We start from the raw sequence: 17,934 nt of genomic DNA on the forward strand, positions 1-17,934 counted from the left end.
AATACAGTTCAGTGAAGCCCAGAGTGAACTCTGATTTTATTGCTGTGATTTGTGCCCTCATCTCCTTTTTTTCCCCTCAGTCTACCTGTTAATCCTGCTAAGTGAGGGACACCTCTTATCTTGGGGACAGTGGGGTTCATTTTCACTAGATCTGTATGATCTTCATGATAATGTTTCTCCCTTCATCTTAATAGTGTTGTACAGTGGTGATTTAGTGTAATGGAGCTTTAAGAGAACAATTTTGTACAGAACAAAGTCTAAGCTATTCATTACCCAGCCTTGGGCTCAGCCCAACATGCCGTTACCTGATGCAAAAGAGGAGTTACAACCTGTGACACCATATTACAACCAGGAAAAAGAAAATTTTGCTAACTTCTTTTTCCCTTTCAATCAGGGCTGGAAAGTCTTAAAGAATTTGCCTGAGTTCCCTGCCTGCTGGTTATGCCCAGCTGGCTGAAGTGGACATGTTGTGACTTTGGCTGACCACAAAAAGATCCTTTACAAGGCAATGGCCATTTTTCTTTTCTCCAGCAACATCCTACCAACCAAATATTCTTCTCTTTTTATTGTTATCTGTGCTGGGCAGACATGCTCAATGCACACATGTTTTGCCATTAGTTTTTTTTGTATTTTCTTCCTACACTGGATCACCTCATCCATTGTGTTCTAAAGATGGAGTAAGTAAATGTCAGTTAGAAAAATGGTAATAAACAATGGACAAAACAGTGACCCACACTGCCTTACCATTAGTTGCTGACATTAGTTACCCTATGCACACACAGTTCTTGTTTGTCTCACTTGGTAGCATATTCACAGAAGTGTTCCTCCATGTTTCAATTTAGTGTAGGTTCTTCTTTTGAAGGTATCTAGCAGAGCACTCACAGATGTGCTAAGCTTATCTCTAGTTTCTTTCATTACAAATGTAATTACATACAGAAGATATGAGTGTTACATGAAGGTAAGAAAAAAATAAAAATGTGAACATGAGTGCATACAAAACCAATATGTAAATACCTGCTTCTATCCTTATACATAGTATTTGCCGTCTCCCAAAAGTCACTTTATCTGGGAAAAATAGACTGCCAACATTGCCATCAAACTTGAAGATATTTATGGAATCCCATTTGAAGACTTACTGATTTCTGCCACAGAAAAATTATGGACTCAGTCAGAGATCAATGTGATCAGACAAAAGCCGTTTATTACAAAGCATCTATCCTTTTTATACTGTTGTCTGCATCTGCTTACAATAGCTTGGTGTATTATGATTGGATACATATTCTTGTAACACACAGCAACTACGGCTACACATACAATAGCTCGCTGTATATTTGGATACATATAGGATAGCTTGCTGTAGTATAATTGGATACATTTTCAATAGCTTGCTGTATTATAATCGGCTACATATACAATAGCTTAGTGTATTATGCTTTGATACATATTCTTGCAGCACACAGCAACTAGTATACAATTGATCAAATAAGCGTATGGGAACTTAACCTTTAAAACTTGCTAACAGTTCACTATTTTGTATCTTAGCAGATTTCTATTAGAAAGGCTGGCTCTGGGTCTCCCCTGGAAAGCCAAGGCAGCTTTGTTTACGAGACCCTGGCAGTTGCTACTGTGATTAGGAAGTGGCAACTCCCCACCCAGATGCAGCTGAGAGGATTAACATGAATTCTGAGGGTGTTTACACTAGAGTTTCTCATTAGGAGATGAAATAAGGCACAGTCTGTTCCTGCAGGCTTTTAGGTCTATCCTGAAGTACTTTATTATACCTCTAAGGTAAACCCTTGGCCCTGCTGCGACAAGGAACATTTTGGCACTGACTGCAGTGGGACCGGAACATTGTTTCTTTCCTATGTATGATATTCTGCAGTAGATTTACCTTTCCTTAGATGTCAATGAACAGATGAACTCTTCAATAGGAGAGGTAAAATGGAACATTTTTATCTGAACTATACTTTCTGGAGGCACAAGTAACAAGTTGGATACATGTTATTGTGATATCAGGTTTCTTGGAAGGGAAAGAGCACTGAGCAAGTCACTGACTCTGTGACAAAATGAATGCTTTTTAAAATTGTTTTTTACATAGAGAATCTTTAAACCATGACAATCTTGTTTTCCTTTTATGTGTTATATTTTCAGTTTATAAGAAGAATCAAGCTTCCAAGCAAGTTACATTCAGCTAGTAAAAATAGGCTCTTGCTTTCTTTCCTCCTTCTTTGGAAAATGTCTGTAACAAACAACTTAATGGTATTTCTCTCTGTCTGTCTGAATAGCTTCCAAGTTAGAGTTTACTATCTAGAAAGAGATTTCTGGGAAGAGCCCAGACTCGCCTCTAGAGTGCTCTCTAAACAAACAGCTTTTCAGAGAAAAACTGAACTGGCTGGAATTCTTTGGCTCATCTGTAGAAAGTATAAGCAGCTGATAATCATTCTGATGGATTCCTTTGACATGCACAGGTAGTTCCAAAATGCTGATTGCTTCCCAGGTTTTAAGAAATACAGTCCTTGCCTTGAGAAACCAATTGACTGAAAGTAAGTATTTTAGTCTAGAGCTTGCGCTAAGCTCCCACGAAAGATACATTGTCAAGTGAGAGCTAATAAACTAAGATGAATTTCTCATCAAAACTTCCATTCCATTTTGTCTTTTTGATACTGCCAAGTACAAAGGTTTGGTACTGTCAGTCCAGCTGCCAAATGCCCCCAAGATGTTTGGTAATAATTTGACATGCTGACATCTTTGTGGATGATGATTATTTTGCACATGAAGTTCTTAATGAACAACATATGAGAACTCCCATCATGACAGATGTATTTATTTAAATGTACTTAAGCAAATGTAGTAAAGTGTGTTTTTAAACAAATCTGCTGAGGGTTAGAACTATTAGCTTTTACATACAATTTGCGGAGATTTCAATAAGAGCACAGAATAAGACTCATATCAGTAGGGCTGAAAGATTGCCAGTATTGCAAAGGATTTATTTCATTAAAACCCTGATTGACTTGCAATTGTTTCATTCACAAATCCTTAAACAGTGGGATTCTGATCTCCTTTCCCAAGTGTGATGTCGCTGCCTCTGTTTGTGTTAATATACTTGTGTAGCATGCTGTAATGCTGCTCTTGAGAATTAAAAGCATACAAAAATGAAATCTTCTGCCAGTCTTCATTGCTGGGGGTCTGAAATGGTGCTGGGTCAGTGGCTTCAAAAAAGCAATTCACATTTCTTTCTGACAGCTTGCTTGCATGCTCTTTAGCCTTGGCCTCAAAGAGCTCGCATTCGTTTTTTGAGTAGGCTTTCCAGAACTTGAGCTGCAGATAGCTAAATGGGGAGCAGCAGCGTCTGATACACTTCGCAATCAGTGCCACAGTCATGATGGCGGTCATCAGGAACCATCCTATCAGCTGGGAAAACAGATGAGTTAATAATGGTGGTTTTGCACAGTCATATATAGGAGTATAGAAATTAACATTGAAGCGGACATGAAAAGTGTCAGCAAAACCACCCTGGAGTGCCCGTAACAGCCTGCTTGCTGAGGAAAGAGGGGATCAGCAAGTTTGCTGATGACACAAAACTGGGAGGAGTGGCTGACACACCAGAGGACTGTGCTGCCATTCAGCGAGACCTGGACAGGCTGGAGAGTTGGGCGGGGAGAAACTTGATGAAATTTAACAAGGGCAAGTGTAGAGTCTTGCATCTGGGGAAGAACAACCCCATGTACCAGTACAGGTTGGGGGTTGACCTGCTGGAAAGTAGTGAAGGGGAAAGGGACCTGGGGGTCCTGGTGGATAGGAGGATGACCATGAGCCAGCAATGTGCTCTTGCGGCCAAGAAGGCAAATGGCATCTTAGGGTGCATTAGAAAGGGAGTGGTTAGTAGGTCAAGAGAGGTTCTCCTCCCCCTCTACTCAGCCTTGGTGAGGCCACATCTGGAATATTGCGTCCAGTTCTGGGCCCCTCTGTTCAAGAAGGACAGGGAATTGCTTGAAGGAGTCCAGCGCAGAGCCACAAAGATGATTAGGGGAGTGGAACATCTCCCTTATGAGGAGAGGCTGAGGGAGCTGGGTCTCTTTAGCTTGGAGAAGAGGAGACTGAGGGGTGACCTCATCAATGTTTACAAATATGTAAAGGGTAGGTGTCAGGATGATGGAGCTAGGCTTTTTTCAGTGATATCCAGTGATAGGACAAGGGGCAATGGGTGTAAACTGGAGCATAGGAAGTTCCACGTTAACATCAGGAAGAACTTCTTTACTGTAAGAGTGACAGAGCACTGGAACAGGTTGCCCAGGGGGGTTGTGGAGTCTCCTACACTGGAGATATTCAAGGCCCGCCTGGACAAGTTCCTGTGTGATGTACTGTAGGTTACCCTGCTCTTGTGGGGGGGTTGGACTAGATGATCTTTTGAGGTCCCTTCCAACCCTTGGGATTCTGTGATTCTGTGATTCTGTGATTCTGTGATCCCATGCACACAGTTCAGCTAGCCTTTCAAAGGGTGGTTGGATTGAGGATGGTTGAGCTGGTTGTTGGATTGAGGATGGTTGAGCTGGTTGTTGGATTGAGGATGAATACCAAAAAAAGAGAAGGTGAAGTTCTTTCCTCATTTATATCCAGCTTTCTTAACCTTAAAGGCAAGATACTGACCAGCAGTTTCTGCAGTTGTAGTCAGATTTACAGTATAAAGGGTGTAGAATCACTCCGTTCACCTCTGGTGCTGTGAACTACACCTGCTGACTGTGTTTTATCTGCTCTTGGAAAGTAACTGCTCTCCCTCCTATCTGAGCCTGTAAAAAACAGGCTTGTGTCCTGTGTGCTTGTATGCAGGACATGGATTTGACTATCAAATATGGGAATTCATTCTTGTTTCATGCATGAGTTCAACATCCCTAGGTAAGTCTCAGAGGCCCCACCTAAAGTGGGTGTCCTAGAAGATGCTAGTCCCTCCAGTACCCAGTGGTACTTAGCTGGAAGCTCCAGGCATCCACTTTCACCTCAGGCTTTTTTTTCAAGAGAAAAACATTAAGTGCTAAAGAAAAGTGAGTTGTGCTCTTGTTCATTCTTAATTTTATTGGAAGTAGATCAGATATTAAAAATATTGGTCACTAATAAAAGTGGTGTCATATTTTTTCTGGGGTTTTTTGACTGGTTTCTTTTAGATTTCATTGTAGCACCAGTTACAGTCAGTCTTCCTTGATTTTGCTCCTTTCTGAATTCCATCATATAGAGTTTGCCCCTTTCCCACCTCTTTCTTGGAGGAGAAACATGCTAAATATGGTAATGTAAACACTTTTATTGGTTTTGGGTTGTTTTTTTGGTTTTTTTTTTTTTTTTTGTTGGCTTTTTTAATGTAAAAATTTTTATTGTCTTAATAAGCTTTTGTACCAAACAGGAACTTATAAAAATCCAAATACTTAGAATCTCTTACAAACTCAACTCCAGGAACTAGCCTTAATGTTTTCATGAGAAAAACTGACAAAACCTGATTTTTCTACTAGATAATGACCAAAAACCCCTAGAAATTAGACTGGAGTGCTGCCAAAATTTGGGGGTTTCATTTCATTTCAAACAAATAATTCCACCCACAAGTGCTATTTTTTTGATCATGCAGCTTGCCTTCAGCACAAGAACACTAACAGGATAAGTACCTGTTTTAACTATTCTAGGAAATTATTAATATGTTCAAGCATTGAAATCTGTAGTCAAGCTGTCATTTGTTTCACTTGGCAGTTGTCTGTTTCAAGGAGACATAAGCTTCCTCTTTATTTGTGACTTCATCTTCCCCTCAGCTAACGAATGCTTACAGAAGTTTGAGGTATTTAGAGAAGTGGAAAAAGAGAAGAACTGGCACCATGCCTAAGTTAAATGAGAAAACTTGCTGTGCAAAGTTCTGGTGTCTAGACTCGTTGCCTGACCAGCTTTGAAAGAGGTTTTGTAAACTGCAGTGCCAAACAACTGCCATGCAAACATAAGAAACCAGTAAATAGCACAAATACACACTTATTACTTTTCTGGTAGCGTTTTTTTTTTTTTTTGCAAATTGTGTGCCTTTAATAATTATACAGTGTGAGAGAGGGGACAGTGTACACCACACATTAAGAGGCCAGGGTTGAAGCTCATCGGATAAAGAGCAGAGTGGCAAGGCTTTACCTGGGACTGTGCCTGAAGGCTGAGGAATTCACTTGATATCTTCTCTGATAATTTCTCATCACAGGGTATTTTGACCAGCATCTCGTGGCACTCTGCTCCTTTATCTTTACACATGAGGTTCTTTATCAGGCTGCTCCCACTGGCCATGCACTCATAGAAGCTGGCTCTGAGTAGGGCCACTGCGAGCCAGGTGAGGGGGGCCACTACAGCTCTGGCTGTCACCTGTAGCAACACACAGAAGCAGTCAGCACAGGTTCCCCAGGGGCTGCAGCTGCAGCTCTTCTCCGGAGTGCAGATGCCAGTCAGCAGGCGCCACATCCTGGAGTTCATCATGTAGCCGAGCAGGAAGAGGATGAAGGGAGGCACTAGGAGGAAGACAGAGCCATACAGCATGTTCCCAGAATTGCAGGGGCACTTGAACACCACAGCCAAGAAGATGTACTCAATAGCAGCTGTCAGCAGGGACACAATGCTGTAACCCAGAATGGTCTGGTGGCGGATGCAGAAATCCAGCACCCTGTGTAAAGCGTCCATTTTCTGCCTTACTTTATTCTGAGGAGAGTGAAATGTCGGTCAGAAAACGGAAAGATAAAGCCATCCTGAAGCCAACCCCAGTTTAGAGAAGCTTGCAGAGCTGTCACTTTCTGTTGGCAGTGGTGATGTGGTGGTGCAATGAGTCATGAAGCAGCTTTCAGAGGAAACAGAAAAGGCTCACTGCACACTGTCAGGATCATGAAGTTTGACAAACTGAAGTGCAAGGTCCTACACCTGGGTTGGGGCAATCCCAGATACAGCTACAGGTCCTTTCCAACCGTAACCATTCCATGATTCCGTGATTCTATGATTCTAAGTGGAGACAACAGTGGAACACCCCCCCCCCCCCCAAGTAATCAACATCAAAACAAGAAAGATTTGTCTTTGTTTCTATTAAAATAGTTTGTATTTCTCCACACCATGCATTGTAACTAGCAATGGATTAAACGTTATCATCTTTTAGTGAAGATTTTCAGTGATGCAACAGACTCCGTGGGAATAAAATGTAAGAAAACCACCCAGAACTGTGCACAATTTTTTTTTTTATCCTACCTTATTATTAGTGATACAGTATGTCTTGTTCTCTTAAGGAAGGAAAGTCAACTATAACCATGTTAATTTCTCAAGCTAAGCAGTTAATATTTTTAAAGTAGTTAGAGCAAATTAGTCAGTGCACACAGCAAGTAGTTTCTGCTGAAACTCCAGCTACCAGAGTGCCATTTGCCAGGAATCTGACTTTGGGCTCCCTCCTCCATAGCACGTAGTGACAGCTTTGTGGCCCAGAAGAAAAATCCCACCCAGAATCATCAGAAACTAAGCAGATGGCATGAAGTGGAAGGCTTGCATAATGTACAACAAATATCTGGAAGGGATTCCTGGGCTTGGAAGGCTGGGCTGCCTGAGAAATATTTGCTCTCAGAGTCAATGGGTTTCAAACATGCACGGGGGGGAGCTCCTAGCTAAAGTTTGCCATGTCTAAATCTAGATGAGGTGCACTGGCACTCAGAATTAAGGCAGTTGAAGTGTTGTTACTTGCTTGCAGCCATGTAGCTGAAGTTCTCTGAGGTGGTGTAGGCAGTGTGGTAGTTTGCTATCATCACATACTTAGTAACGCACAGATGTGCAGCTGGACTGGGAGCCGGTGGTCACCGTCATCTTCTCTGCCACTTACCTGGGATTTTAGAGTCAAAATCACCTGCCTCTTGCATGAACCAGGAGCTCTCTGAACTGACTGGGTGCGTCAATTTGACATCAATTTGATGGGTGGACCACTTGGTGGATAAAGAACTGGCTGGATGGTCACACACAAAGAGTTGTGGTCAATGGCTCAGTGTCTGGCTGGAGACCAGTAACGAGTGGTGTCCCGCACAGGTCGGTGTTAGGACCGGTCTTGTTCAACATCTTTGTCAGTGACATGGACAGTGGGATTGAGTGTGCCCTCAGCAAGTTTGCCGATGACACCAAGCTGTGTGGTTCGGTTGATATGCTGGAGGGAAGGGATGCCATCCAGAGGGACCTTGACACACTTGTGAGGTGGGCTGATTCCAACCTTATGAAGTTCAAACGTGCCAAGTGCAAGGTCCTGCACCTGGGTGGGAGCAATCCCAGGCACAGCTACAGGTTGGGCAGAGAAGAGATTCAGAGCAGCCCTGCGGAGAAGGACTTGGGGGTGCTGGTCAATGAGAAAATGAACATGAGCCGGCTTCAGTGTGCGCTCGCAGCCCAGAAAGCCAACCGTATCCTGGGTTGCATCAAAAGGAGCGTGACCAGCAGGTCGAAGGAGGTGATCCTGCCCCTCTACTCTGCTCTCGTGAGACCTCACCTGGAGTATTGTGTGCAGTTCTGGTGTCCTCAACATAAAAAGGACATGGAACTGCTGGAACAAGTCCAGAGGAGGGCCATGAGGATGATCAGGGGACTGGAGCACCTCCCGTATGAAGACAGGAAGAGAAAGTTGGGTCTGTTCAGCCTGGAGAAGAGAAGGCTGCGTGGAGACCTCATAGCAGCCTTCCAGTACCTGAAGGGGGTCAATAGGGATGCTGGAGAGGGACTCTTCGTCAGGGACTGCAGTGACAGGACAAGGGGTAATGGGTTAAAACTTAAACAGGGGAAATTTAGATTAGATATAAGGAGGAAGTTCTTTACTGTGAGGGTGGTGAAGCGCTGGAATGTGTTGCCCAGGGAAGTTGTGAACGCTCCATCCCTGGTGTTAAAGGCCAGGTTGGATAGAGCCTTGAGTGACATGGTTTAGTGTGAGGGGTCCCTGGCCATGACAGGGGGGTTAGAACTAGATGATCTTAAGGTCCTTTCCAACCATAACTATTCTATGATTCTACAATTCTATCAGGACTATAATAATCCTGATAGATTTCAAATGCTGTAACTTATACTGCACTGATCCTTCCTGAGCATTATCATGGCATAGAGCTAGATCCTCATCTCAGGCTCAGACAAACATTCCCTTCAGGTGGGCCATCCTGATTTTAGTATTGGCTCCTTCAGGCAAGATAGCAAGATGTGATGCTGCCTCTATCGCTCCCATGGCTGCAGGAACCAAGTATGGTGGAAACACAATGGCTTGGGGAAGGAGTACAGCCAAGAAACCCTGCTACTTCTCTTTCTGAGCCTAATTTTAGCAGTGTTTTATTTATCTGTAATAAAGTATGATTTCAGGATGAAGCTTCCTGGAAAAAGGGAGGGGAACTCTGTGCGGAAAAGGATTAACCCTCCACTTCAAGCAAACACATTTCCAGTAAATACTCACAGGAAGAGGTGGGAGAGAGAAAATAGACCACCCTGGTTGGTAAGTGGGGGAGTAGCTGTGCTAGGACCTGAGTGGGTCTCAGCAATGGCTGGGGTGAGCCTAGCCTTTGGGCAGCTTCTGGACCTGGGGGCTGGAGGATGCCCTGCGCAGGAGGAACTGGAAGGGCAGGGGGTGCGGAGCTCTACACCTAGCTGCTTTTGACACTTCACCTCAGAGCACTGCTGCCCCAGGGCAGCTCTTTCTTGCCATCTAAATTAACACTTGTCTTGCTGCAACAGCTGTAAAGCATTAACTGGAAAGTCTTCAGAAAAACAGTATTTTGTTAAAGAACACAGAATTCCAATTTAATGGTTGGTTTTGCCTTGATTTGCACTAAATGTCATGCCTTCCAAGGGAGATGAAAACGATGTCAGAATGAAAAACATGAACATTTTTAGAACAGAATGACTATTTTTGTTATTTGAAACATCTTTTGATTTTGAAATATACTTTATTAAAATGAAAGGATCAGCTGAACCCAAACTGACTTGTTTAATATTTAATCAAGTTTCTCCTTAATGTTTTCATTTCTATCCTTTCATTTGCAGCTGAATGACTTTCAAGCATTTTCTGTGTGGAAAAAGCTGTTGTCTAACTAGTTCTGTGGTTGTATCAAATGCAGAATACTGGTCTTAAATGCAGCCTGTGTGTCTGTGTGTATGCATGCCTGGGGGCTTTGCCAATACCTGTTGAGTAGATCTTGGTTTAGTCGTGTTAGTAAGTCCTTACAATCGGCTATTTTATTGCTGGGAGACATCCGCTATTTGTTTGGGATAGCAAAAGGCAGGTTTTGTTTTTCTACAAATCATTCTCTTTCTAGCAGCTCTGACCAAGGCCCATCCTGTCCCAAATTCCTGCAATTATTCTTATTAAGCTCAGCTTCCTCTTCACACTATTACTTTAAAACCTTATGCATCTGTGGATGCAATAGAAAAGAGCACCTCAGCACTGGTTTTATAACAACTGCATTTGCTTGCTCAAGTGAAAGAGCTGTAAGCTGCATTTCTCTGTGCCCTGTTCAGAAGAACATACAGAAAAGTCATTTTATTCTAGGAAAATTCTTGTAACACCTTTTGTCTCATTCCAGCTGAAATCAGTACTCAACTAGTGGGCATGCTGTCCGCAAGCAGATCTGCACCTACCTTCGAGGTGGACTGACCTCCTCTGGAGGCCCCTTACCTCAGTTCGTGAAACCGAGGGAGTTGTTCCAACTGTATGGTTGAACCAGTCTTTTCACGTGTTTGTGAAGTGTCACACAGCTCAGTGGCACCACATAAATTATTAGTAGTACTAACACTTAGCAGAGCAGCAGCCTAAGAAATAGCACTGTGACTGTGCACGTACAGCTTACAAGCATTTGTGTACATTATACTGCTATTTTAGGGCATTACATTTATTTGCAGTTTTGGCTGAAAGCAGGTTTTAATGGGGAGGAAGGAATCAGGTCTGCAAAACCAACTGTAGCTCTGAAGGAGGCTCTGATGGGTGAGCTGTGGTGCAGTCACACAAGCCAACTGCACTGTTTTTCCTCTTGCTATAATTTACTGCTGCTCTTTTAACACTACAGGTCTACTACAGGTCTCATTCCTGAACAGGGAGGGTTCTGTAACCCAGCCCAAGTGTCCCACAGCAACCAGCAGTGTGAGGGCTTTACTGGTCAATCTAGACTAATCTTCAATCTACGCATGCCATAAATAAGTCTGCGTGATTCTTAAAAGTGTTGGTTGTGGATTAAGTGAAAAATATTTGCTGAATTTGTAAGAAAATATATGATATTTTCCTAGGGTTAGAAAGGTAGAGGTTGTCAGGTTTTATGATGAAATTAAGGAGCCTTAGTGAGGCAGATTATAGAGTTAACCCATCTGAAATCAGGTATATCACCCTGGGTAAACAACTAGTCAGTTCTAAGAAAACAAAGCTCAATCTTTCTCACTTACTATGGAAAATGAAATGCCATAAAATTACTTTGCAAATTTCTTTTGCATGTTAAGCCCCAAATATGTCTATACTTTATTACAAATGTTTTGCATTCTACGTGTTCTTGCTTTCTTCAGGTTATGCCATCATATCTTGCTGTCTTGGAATTGCTGAATAGCTGGGATTTTATTCTGTTCCACACCTTTTTTGTGTGTGTCTTCATGCTGTCTGATCATACGCTACAAACTATGCTCTGTACTTATCATTCAATTAATCCTTCTACCTCTTTTTAAACTTTAACTAATTAACTAGTTCTGCAGTTCATGGTAGTATGCCTCTTTCCCCCACCTCCAATGGGGGAAAATGTCCCAGTGCAGAAATACAACTATTTTCCAACCACTATATGCTTTCAAATATGAAGAAAAACTTTTCATCAGAGGAAAGTACGTAGGCCAAGAGAAGAATTTGATGTATTTCAGACATATAATCCTTCAGAATAAGCTTTGATCTCACAAGTTTAAAAAAATGAGGTAATATGTGCTCCATTCCCTTTGCTTCCTTAGTTACAATGATGTATGTAACATACATAGCCGATTTTTAGCTGTACTCAATCATTGAAAATCTAAGAACTAGGTTTCACCCTCCGACACATACACAGCTACCTATGGGCTGAATTTCCATTCAGTTTGTTCAGAATACACTGAACTAACTTCTGACTAACTAAGACTGCAGCCCTGAAATGAAGCATGCATGACTGAACATCAGCTATTGAACAGAAATTGAATTAAGTCAGTGGTGTCTCAGATGACTACAGGAACCTATCCACATACACCCAATTACAGGATAGCCATCTTTTTCTGCAGCTGGAGATGCAGAATATTACCATTTTTAGAAACCAAAAAGGAGAATAAGAATGGTAGCAGAGGCATGTGCCAGAAACAGTTCAGTGTTGTAACTCCATTTAAAATAGGGAATGAAAGTTAACTTCACTACTGAGTACCATACAGACACATTTCAATAGTTGTTGAGTATACCCAAGAAAGATGAAACTAGTGCTAAGTGCCTCTGCCATGGACATAAAGCTCACTGAGCCTGCTTCTCTCCTGTATTTCAGACAAAGGACACAAAAACATGGACAGCATCCTCCCGTGTGTCAGCAAGGATTGAGGAACACGAACCACCTCCAGCCCTCCCACCAGTCAGTATGGCTATCTGAGCTGACCCTTATTACCTGCTCTTCCTCACTGCACTTTCTAGTAAAGCAAGGGCAGCTCAAAGATTTTTCAGTGTATGCTGCCACCTGAGGGCTTGAACTGCTTCTTCCTTGTGACAGAGACTTCTACCCAGCAGCCTGGGTTGCTGGTTGCTGATGGCATAGAACCATCTATCCTTCCATTTACTTCAAATTTGAAATGAGAGAGACATGAAGAATGGCAGCAAAGAATGGAAACAAAGCGCAACCATTGGAGAGGGACTTTTTAAGGGCTCTGGCCTGGAAAAGAGTAAGTCAGAAAGTACACAAGATTAATACTGCATATGAAATACACTCAGCACAATTACAGCTTCATCGCTAGTTGAAATAAACTTTAGTTGCCCTATCTGAATTGAAGTTACATCTATCTAAGTGCAATTCAGAATGGCCAGTAATGACAGTCATATGTAAGAAACTCATAAATCTGTAACAGAAAAGTATGAAGGTGCAAGCACAGGCTGGAAAACACTTGGATTCCAACTTCATGCTGAAATGGGTCTGGTCTCCCATTCAGGACAACAGACTGGTTCAGACATTTCATTTCCCTTCACCCCATCACCACATGTACATTATTCATCTGAATGCTGGCCTGCTTTAAAAGCTGTTTTAAGACCTGGCTGTGAGTAGGGGCAGCTCTTGCAGCCACCTTTTTCCTTTTTCAATGCTAAAATAGTGCAAGGAAGTGTAGTGTAAATGAGACCTAATGTGCATGACCACACCTCACTTTCTAATATCTATAATTCTGCAGTTTCATTTGATAACTACACAAATCCCATACTAGAATTCAGATGCCACATTATGAAGCAGACCAAGAAATGCAGGTATTTCTCAAAAGCTTTCTAGACTATAGGCTGGTTTTCTACAGCTGATTGCTCAAAGCAATAGCAAATAGACACAGTGTAAATGTGCATAGATGTTAAATAAAGTGAAGTATTTGTATTAACTCTACTGTTGACATTAGCCTGATAAAGGCTAAAAGCTACCACAGCTCTATTTTCCTTTGTCCTCAAAGAGGACACAGATACACAAGCATAGATAATTTGCTTATAATGCATAATAACTCTTTGAATTATCCTGGGGCAATTTTATGGCACTGGCTGCCAGTGGAAGGATGTGCCTGGCCATACAAGACTGCAATAGTACTTGCATCTTGGTATTCCATTGACAATAATATTACCTATTTCAAAATTAGTATTACCTAATATTAAAAAACTAAGCAACAGTGTCTTTGAACATAACCCACTGCTATTTCTGCCTGTCTTCATGTCATCACAGTGCAAAGGCAGAAACAAGGAGCTTCCCAGTGATACACAGCCTGTCACAATCTAGTCACACTTTCAGTAGGCATGACTACAAACATAAGAGCTATACTGGGTGACCCTTCACAGGCTCAGCTCCCTTCACCTTAAGCAATCAAGTGGGTGATATGTAATTGATGATTAGCCACCCTACATGCCTTTCGCAATTAGGGAAAAGATGATTCAAGGTCTCAGGTGGACTGAATAGCTATCTGAAGGCTCTCTTTCTCCACTGACTGCATAGATCAGATATTAACCAGGGTTCTAAGTCTTTGCTCAAACTAAATGTACCAAATTTCATTAGATAAATGCAGGCATCGGAACCTGGAGTAGGGCTTATGTATGTGAATACAGTGCTCAGAACTGGCTCAGTAGATGGAAAATGTTTTAATCAAAGAACCACAAAGACAATTATAATGTTTTTATTTAGCAAATGTACTGGAAGATTGTTTTTCTGTAAAGACATACAGATACACCCCAGTTCCATACAGCTTCCATTCTCTCAAATACTTATGTTTTTTTAAATCAGTTTAATGAACAGAAGGGGATATATGTGGAGATGTCAAATGATTCTATTTACCACTAATACCCAAATAATTTACCCGGGGCCGCTAAGAGCTTGCAGAACCCTTACTGGTGCTTTAGAGAGAACATGCTGTTCACACAATTTTAACTGTCTTCTGGTTTTAGTCATGTGAACAGCAAAAAGACATTAAATACTTCCTTAATACCTCTTTTTCCATACTGCAATTGCTGAGGTTACCACAGGATCGCTTTGGTTTTTGTTTGTATTTTTACAATTGCATATTGAAGGGCAGTGATCTAGGACATTTTTTTCCCTACTAAGATGTTCTTCAAACTACAGAAACCTTTTGTGAAATGCTGCTTTGTAAAATTGAGAACAGACCCTACAGCATTTATCCTTCTACAGTCTACAATTCATTGAAAGAGAAAAGTTTTTTTTCCTGAGAATTTTGTTCCTTTATACTTTGAGTTAGCCATATATTTGCCTTCTGCTACTGCCTACTACTGTTGTGCCTTTCACCAGGCAAGTACTGACACGACTGCCTTTTCCCACCGTCCCAGATAGTAAAGCATGGAAGAGATGACATGATGTAAGAGTCTGCAATAATTATACAGGAGTGTCCCATATTGAAGCATTCTTTGCTTTGGCAGTGAGAAATTAAGTCTACTGCTAAGATCTGCCTCGTACACTTGTGTTTGAATGTCCTTTTCTTAAGAGAATGTCCAGAGATATCCACAGCAGCCTGAAACAAAACTCACTAAATGCAAACCCAGTTCTCTACAAAAAAGCCCTTAGAAACAAATCTAGTAAGAGGGCTCTCCTCATAAAAAAAAAAATTAATTACATCTTTACGTGACCGAACTCTGATGAAAAAAGCATAACATCCCCTCAGAAGCAAATCGCGACTCAAAACACAAAAGAGGAGTACTTATTAAGTACTTAGTTTTCTGAGATATTCATTGCTTGTTCTATTCTTCCATCCCTTCTGGTCTGAAATTAACCTGCCCCCAGCTGGTTTTGGAATGTTTCAGAAATAAGAAGATAAACTTTGGCCCTATTAGGGTTAATGCTTTTGCATAGACATATATGACCATAAACTGGTCGACTAGTAGAGGTCTTCTGCTAACATTGTGACTGAGAACAGGAAGAATACAGCCACAATAATATACAGCTGTCTACTAAAAGTATTGCATACAGACATCTTTGGCCATGCAGTCTCTTGGCCTTCTGAAAATATGTGAGCTGCATTGCTAACATGACAAAAAAAATTGCAATGTTGAGGATTAGAAAGAGACGGGTATAAGAAGCTGATATTGATGGGGCACTACTTCGAGCAGTTGTCACCATCTGTGCCAGCCCTGATCGGCCTTTGATTGACACTCCAGCTTTGTGCTTCACATAAGTAATATCTGCAAAATCCAGAAGATCTTTCATTTCCTCATCTTCATCTATAGGCAACTCTTTTTGTGCTTGAGTCTGTGCCTTTTGTCGCACTTTTCTTTCATTTACCTCAATTTGTGCAAAAATGTCAGGAACGGCATCAACAAATTTGTAGCCTTTGGCTACCTTTCTGTTTTTCTTTGCTCTGCCATGTTGCTGCTGCTGCCTCTGTGAGATTGCAAATATCCTGTCAATGGCCTCCTCTGTCTGTCTCTTATCTGAAAACCTCAGCAGGCGCTCAGCAGTCTTCCTAAAGCTAGCCGTGTTACGTACACGAGACAAAATCTGCTTCTCAAGCTGCTGGAAAACAGGCTTAAAATGCTGCAGGTTCCTCTCCACAATCCCTATGTAGTCTTTCACTTCTGGCACTGCAGAGCTCCTAATGGCAGAGGCTCGGTCAAAGACAATTTTCTGTCTGTCTGCAATAACCTGTGCAAAGGCAGAGCGGGACCCATCCTCAACAGGCCACAGGTACACTGCATAGGCATGCTCACTGGTGGTAACGAAAACATCCAGCTGTGGGGAGTCTCCACGGACGGTGAAACTCTGCACATCAACAGAGGGCCCAATGAAAAGGTAAATGGCCCTCGTGATGGGATGCCGCAAGAGGGTTGTTACATTCACATAGTTTGTCCCATTGTAAGGGTAGCCTCGAGGATACATCCTTGAGGTGATGGTAGCTTTCTCGCTGTGGCCAGTGTCATCCATCCAGTACATCTTATATATGCCATCACGTTGCCTAATAAAAGCCCCATGGACATCGTCAACAACTGTTTCTTCAAAAGGCACATCCACATTGTGGAAGAAACTGGTTGCTGCCTCCAGGGGACTGTCATCTTCTAGGTGGATTTGGTCCACTAGCAAAAGAAGCTGGGGATGGAGAAGAATGAGGTTTCTTTGCAATTTTCTCAGCTTCAGTTTAGGATTGTATGCACCCACTCCTTCTCCCTTGATAAATACCACTCCACTTCTTTCCATGGCGGCAACCACTCGTCCCTGACAGTCACCAGCCAAGTCATGTTTATATTTAAGCCACTTTGAGGAACAGTCTTCTGTAATCTGCCCTTCCCATGGGGAGAAGCAACTCTTGGACATGGCAGGAGAAAACATCAACACATTATTTAAAAAAGTATATTTTGGCCCATACAGGGCTTCTGTTATGAAAGGTACACCATTGGGAGCAAAAGTAAAGGAGTTCTGGTCCGGGTGTTCATGGCCGGCGTTAAAGTTCCTCCACCCCCTGATCCACTCTTTGTACTTGTTCTTATGAACAATATCATATATTGCACGTCCTCCCAGCTTTCCTGACTTGAAGGAAAGGAAAGGCCTGTTGATTTCAGCTGGCAAAGCACTTCCATAGGTTACTACTCCCCAGTCCTCAAAATAATGCAGCTTAGGAACCCCGTAGTCTGGTGGAGGTATAGAGCGCAAACTTGCATCATACCTGCCAAAAAGACAAGGAAAATGGGTTTAAAAATCGCTTGACTAATTCCATTATCAGCACCTGTACTAAATTAAAAAAATGATTTGATATTTACATCAAGGAGCAAGCTAACAGTATAAAGCCCACACATGTGCTTCCTGAGTGAACTAATCATATAGTTGTAATGGTATTTATCATAGTAATCCCTACGCAAATTTGTGGTGTGCTTTTTACAGAACAATAGCTGAAAGCATCTGCTCCACATCTAAAGCAAGCAATCCTCCTGCAGTCTGAAAATAAGAGTACCACTAATTTCAGACTAGCTACATTTTGTCTTATATCATAAGGCTACTGACTGCAATACAAATCTTTAAAAATGCACATTAGGACCAGGCTTCAGACACTTTATTTTGCACTACACATCAACATTTGCACCTAGTTTTTGACTATTTAGCCAAGAGAAGCAGATTACCTGTTTCCCCAAGTTGATGATTATAGAAGTGCGTAGTCTCCAAACAGAATTAGCAATAAACTAAAGATCGATGAACAGGCATTTTAAAGGATAAATTATTATGATTTATATCACTTAGT

The 17,934-nt window shown here is 41.9% G+C and overlaps 2 protein-coding genes across 9 annotated transcripts in view; both read right to left on the reverse strand.

Moving 5' to 3' along the window:
• Positions 1-1,181: 1,181 nt before the first annotated feature.
• Positions 1,182-6,760, reverse strand: LOC136014348 (calcium homeostasis modulator protein 6-like). The gene is made up of 2 exons (XM_065679125.1): positions 6,151-6,760; positions 1,182-3,411 (listed from the first exon to the last, which is right to left on the reverse strand). Exons 1-2 carry the CDS (start codon positions 6,682-6,684, stop codon positions 3,037-3,039), a joined length of 909 nt encoding a protein of 302 aa, XP_065535197.1. The 5' UTR covers positions 6,685-6,760; the 3' UTR covers positions 1,182-3,036.
• A 7,600-nt stretch (positions 6,761-14,360) lies between these two features.
• Positions 14,361-17,934, reverse strand: part of DSE (dermatan sulfate epimerase) — a 34,255-nt gene continuing 30,681 nt past the window's right edge. For 7 of the 8 annotated variants that reach the window (XM_065681028.1, XM_065681031.1, XM_065681027.1 and 4 more), the window contains one exon: positions 14,361-17,364. In XM_065681028.1, coding sequence (XP_065537100.1) covers positions 15,603-17,364 — 1,762 coding nt within the window. In that variant the 3' untranslated portion in view covers positions 14,361-15,602. The remainder of the gene's footprint in view (positions 17,365-17,934) is intronic. The other variant, XM_065681033.1, reaches the window with a different exon arrangement.

This window comes from Lathamus discolor, chromosome 5 (assembly GCF_037157495.1).
Source record: "Lathamus discolor isolate bLatDis1 chromosome 5, bLatDis1.hap1, whole genome shotgun sequence".
In the NCBI taxonomy this organism is placed as follows: Eukaryota; Metazoa; Chordata; class Aves; order Psittaciformes; family Psittacidae; genus Lathamus; species Lathamus discolor.

Bases quoted from the DNA above. Each gene is read 5' to 3' on its own strand.
- LOC136014348 (XM_065679125.1), bottom strand. From the start codon at position 6,684: ATGGACGCTTTACACAGGGTGCTGGATTTCTGCATCCGCCACCAGACC. The intron at 3,412-6,150 runs GTAAAGCCTTGC...CTGTTTTCCCAG, and splicing joins GCCTTCAGGCACAGTCCCAG to CTGATAGGATGGTTCCTGAT.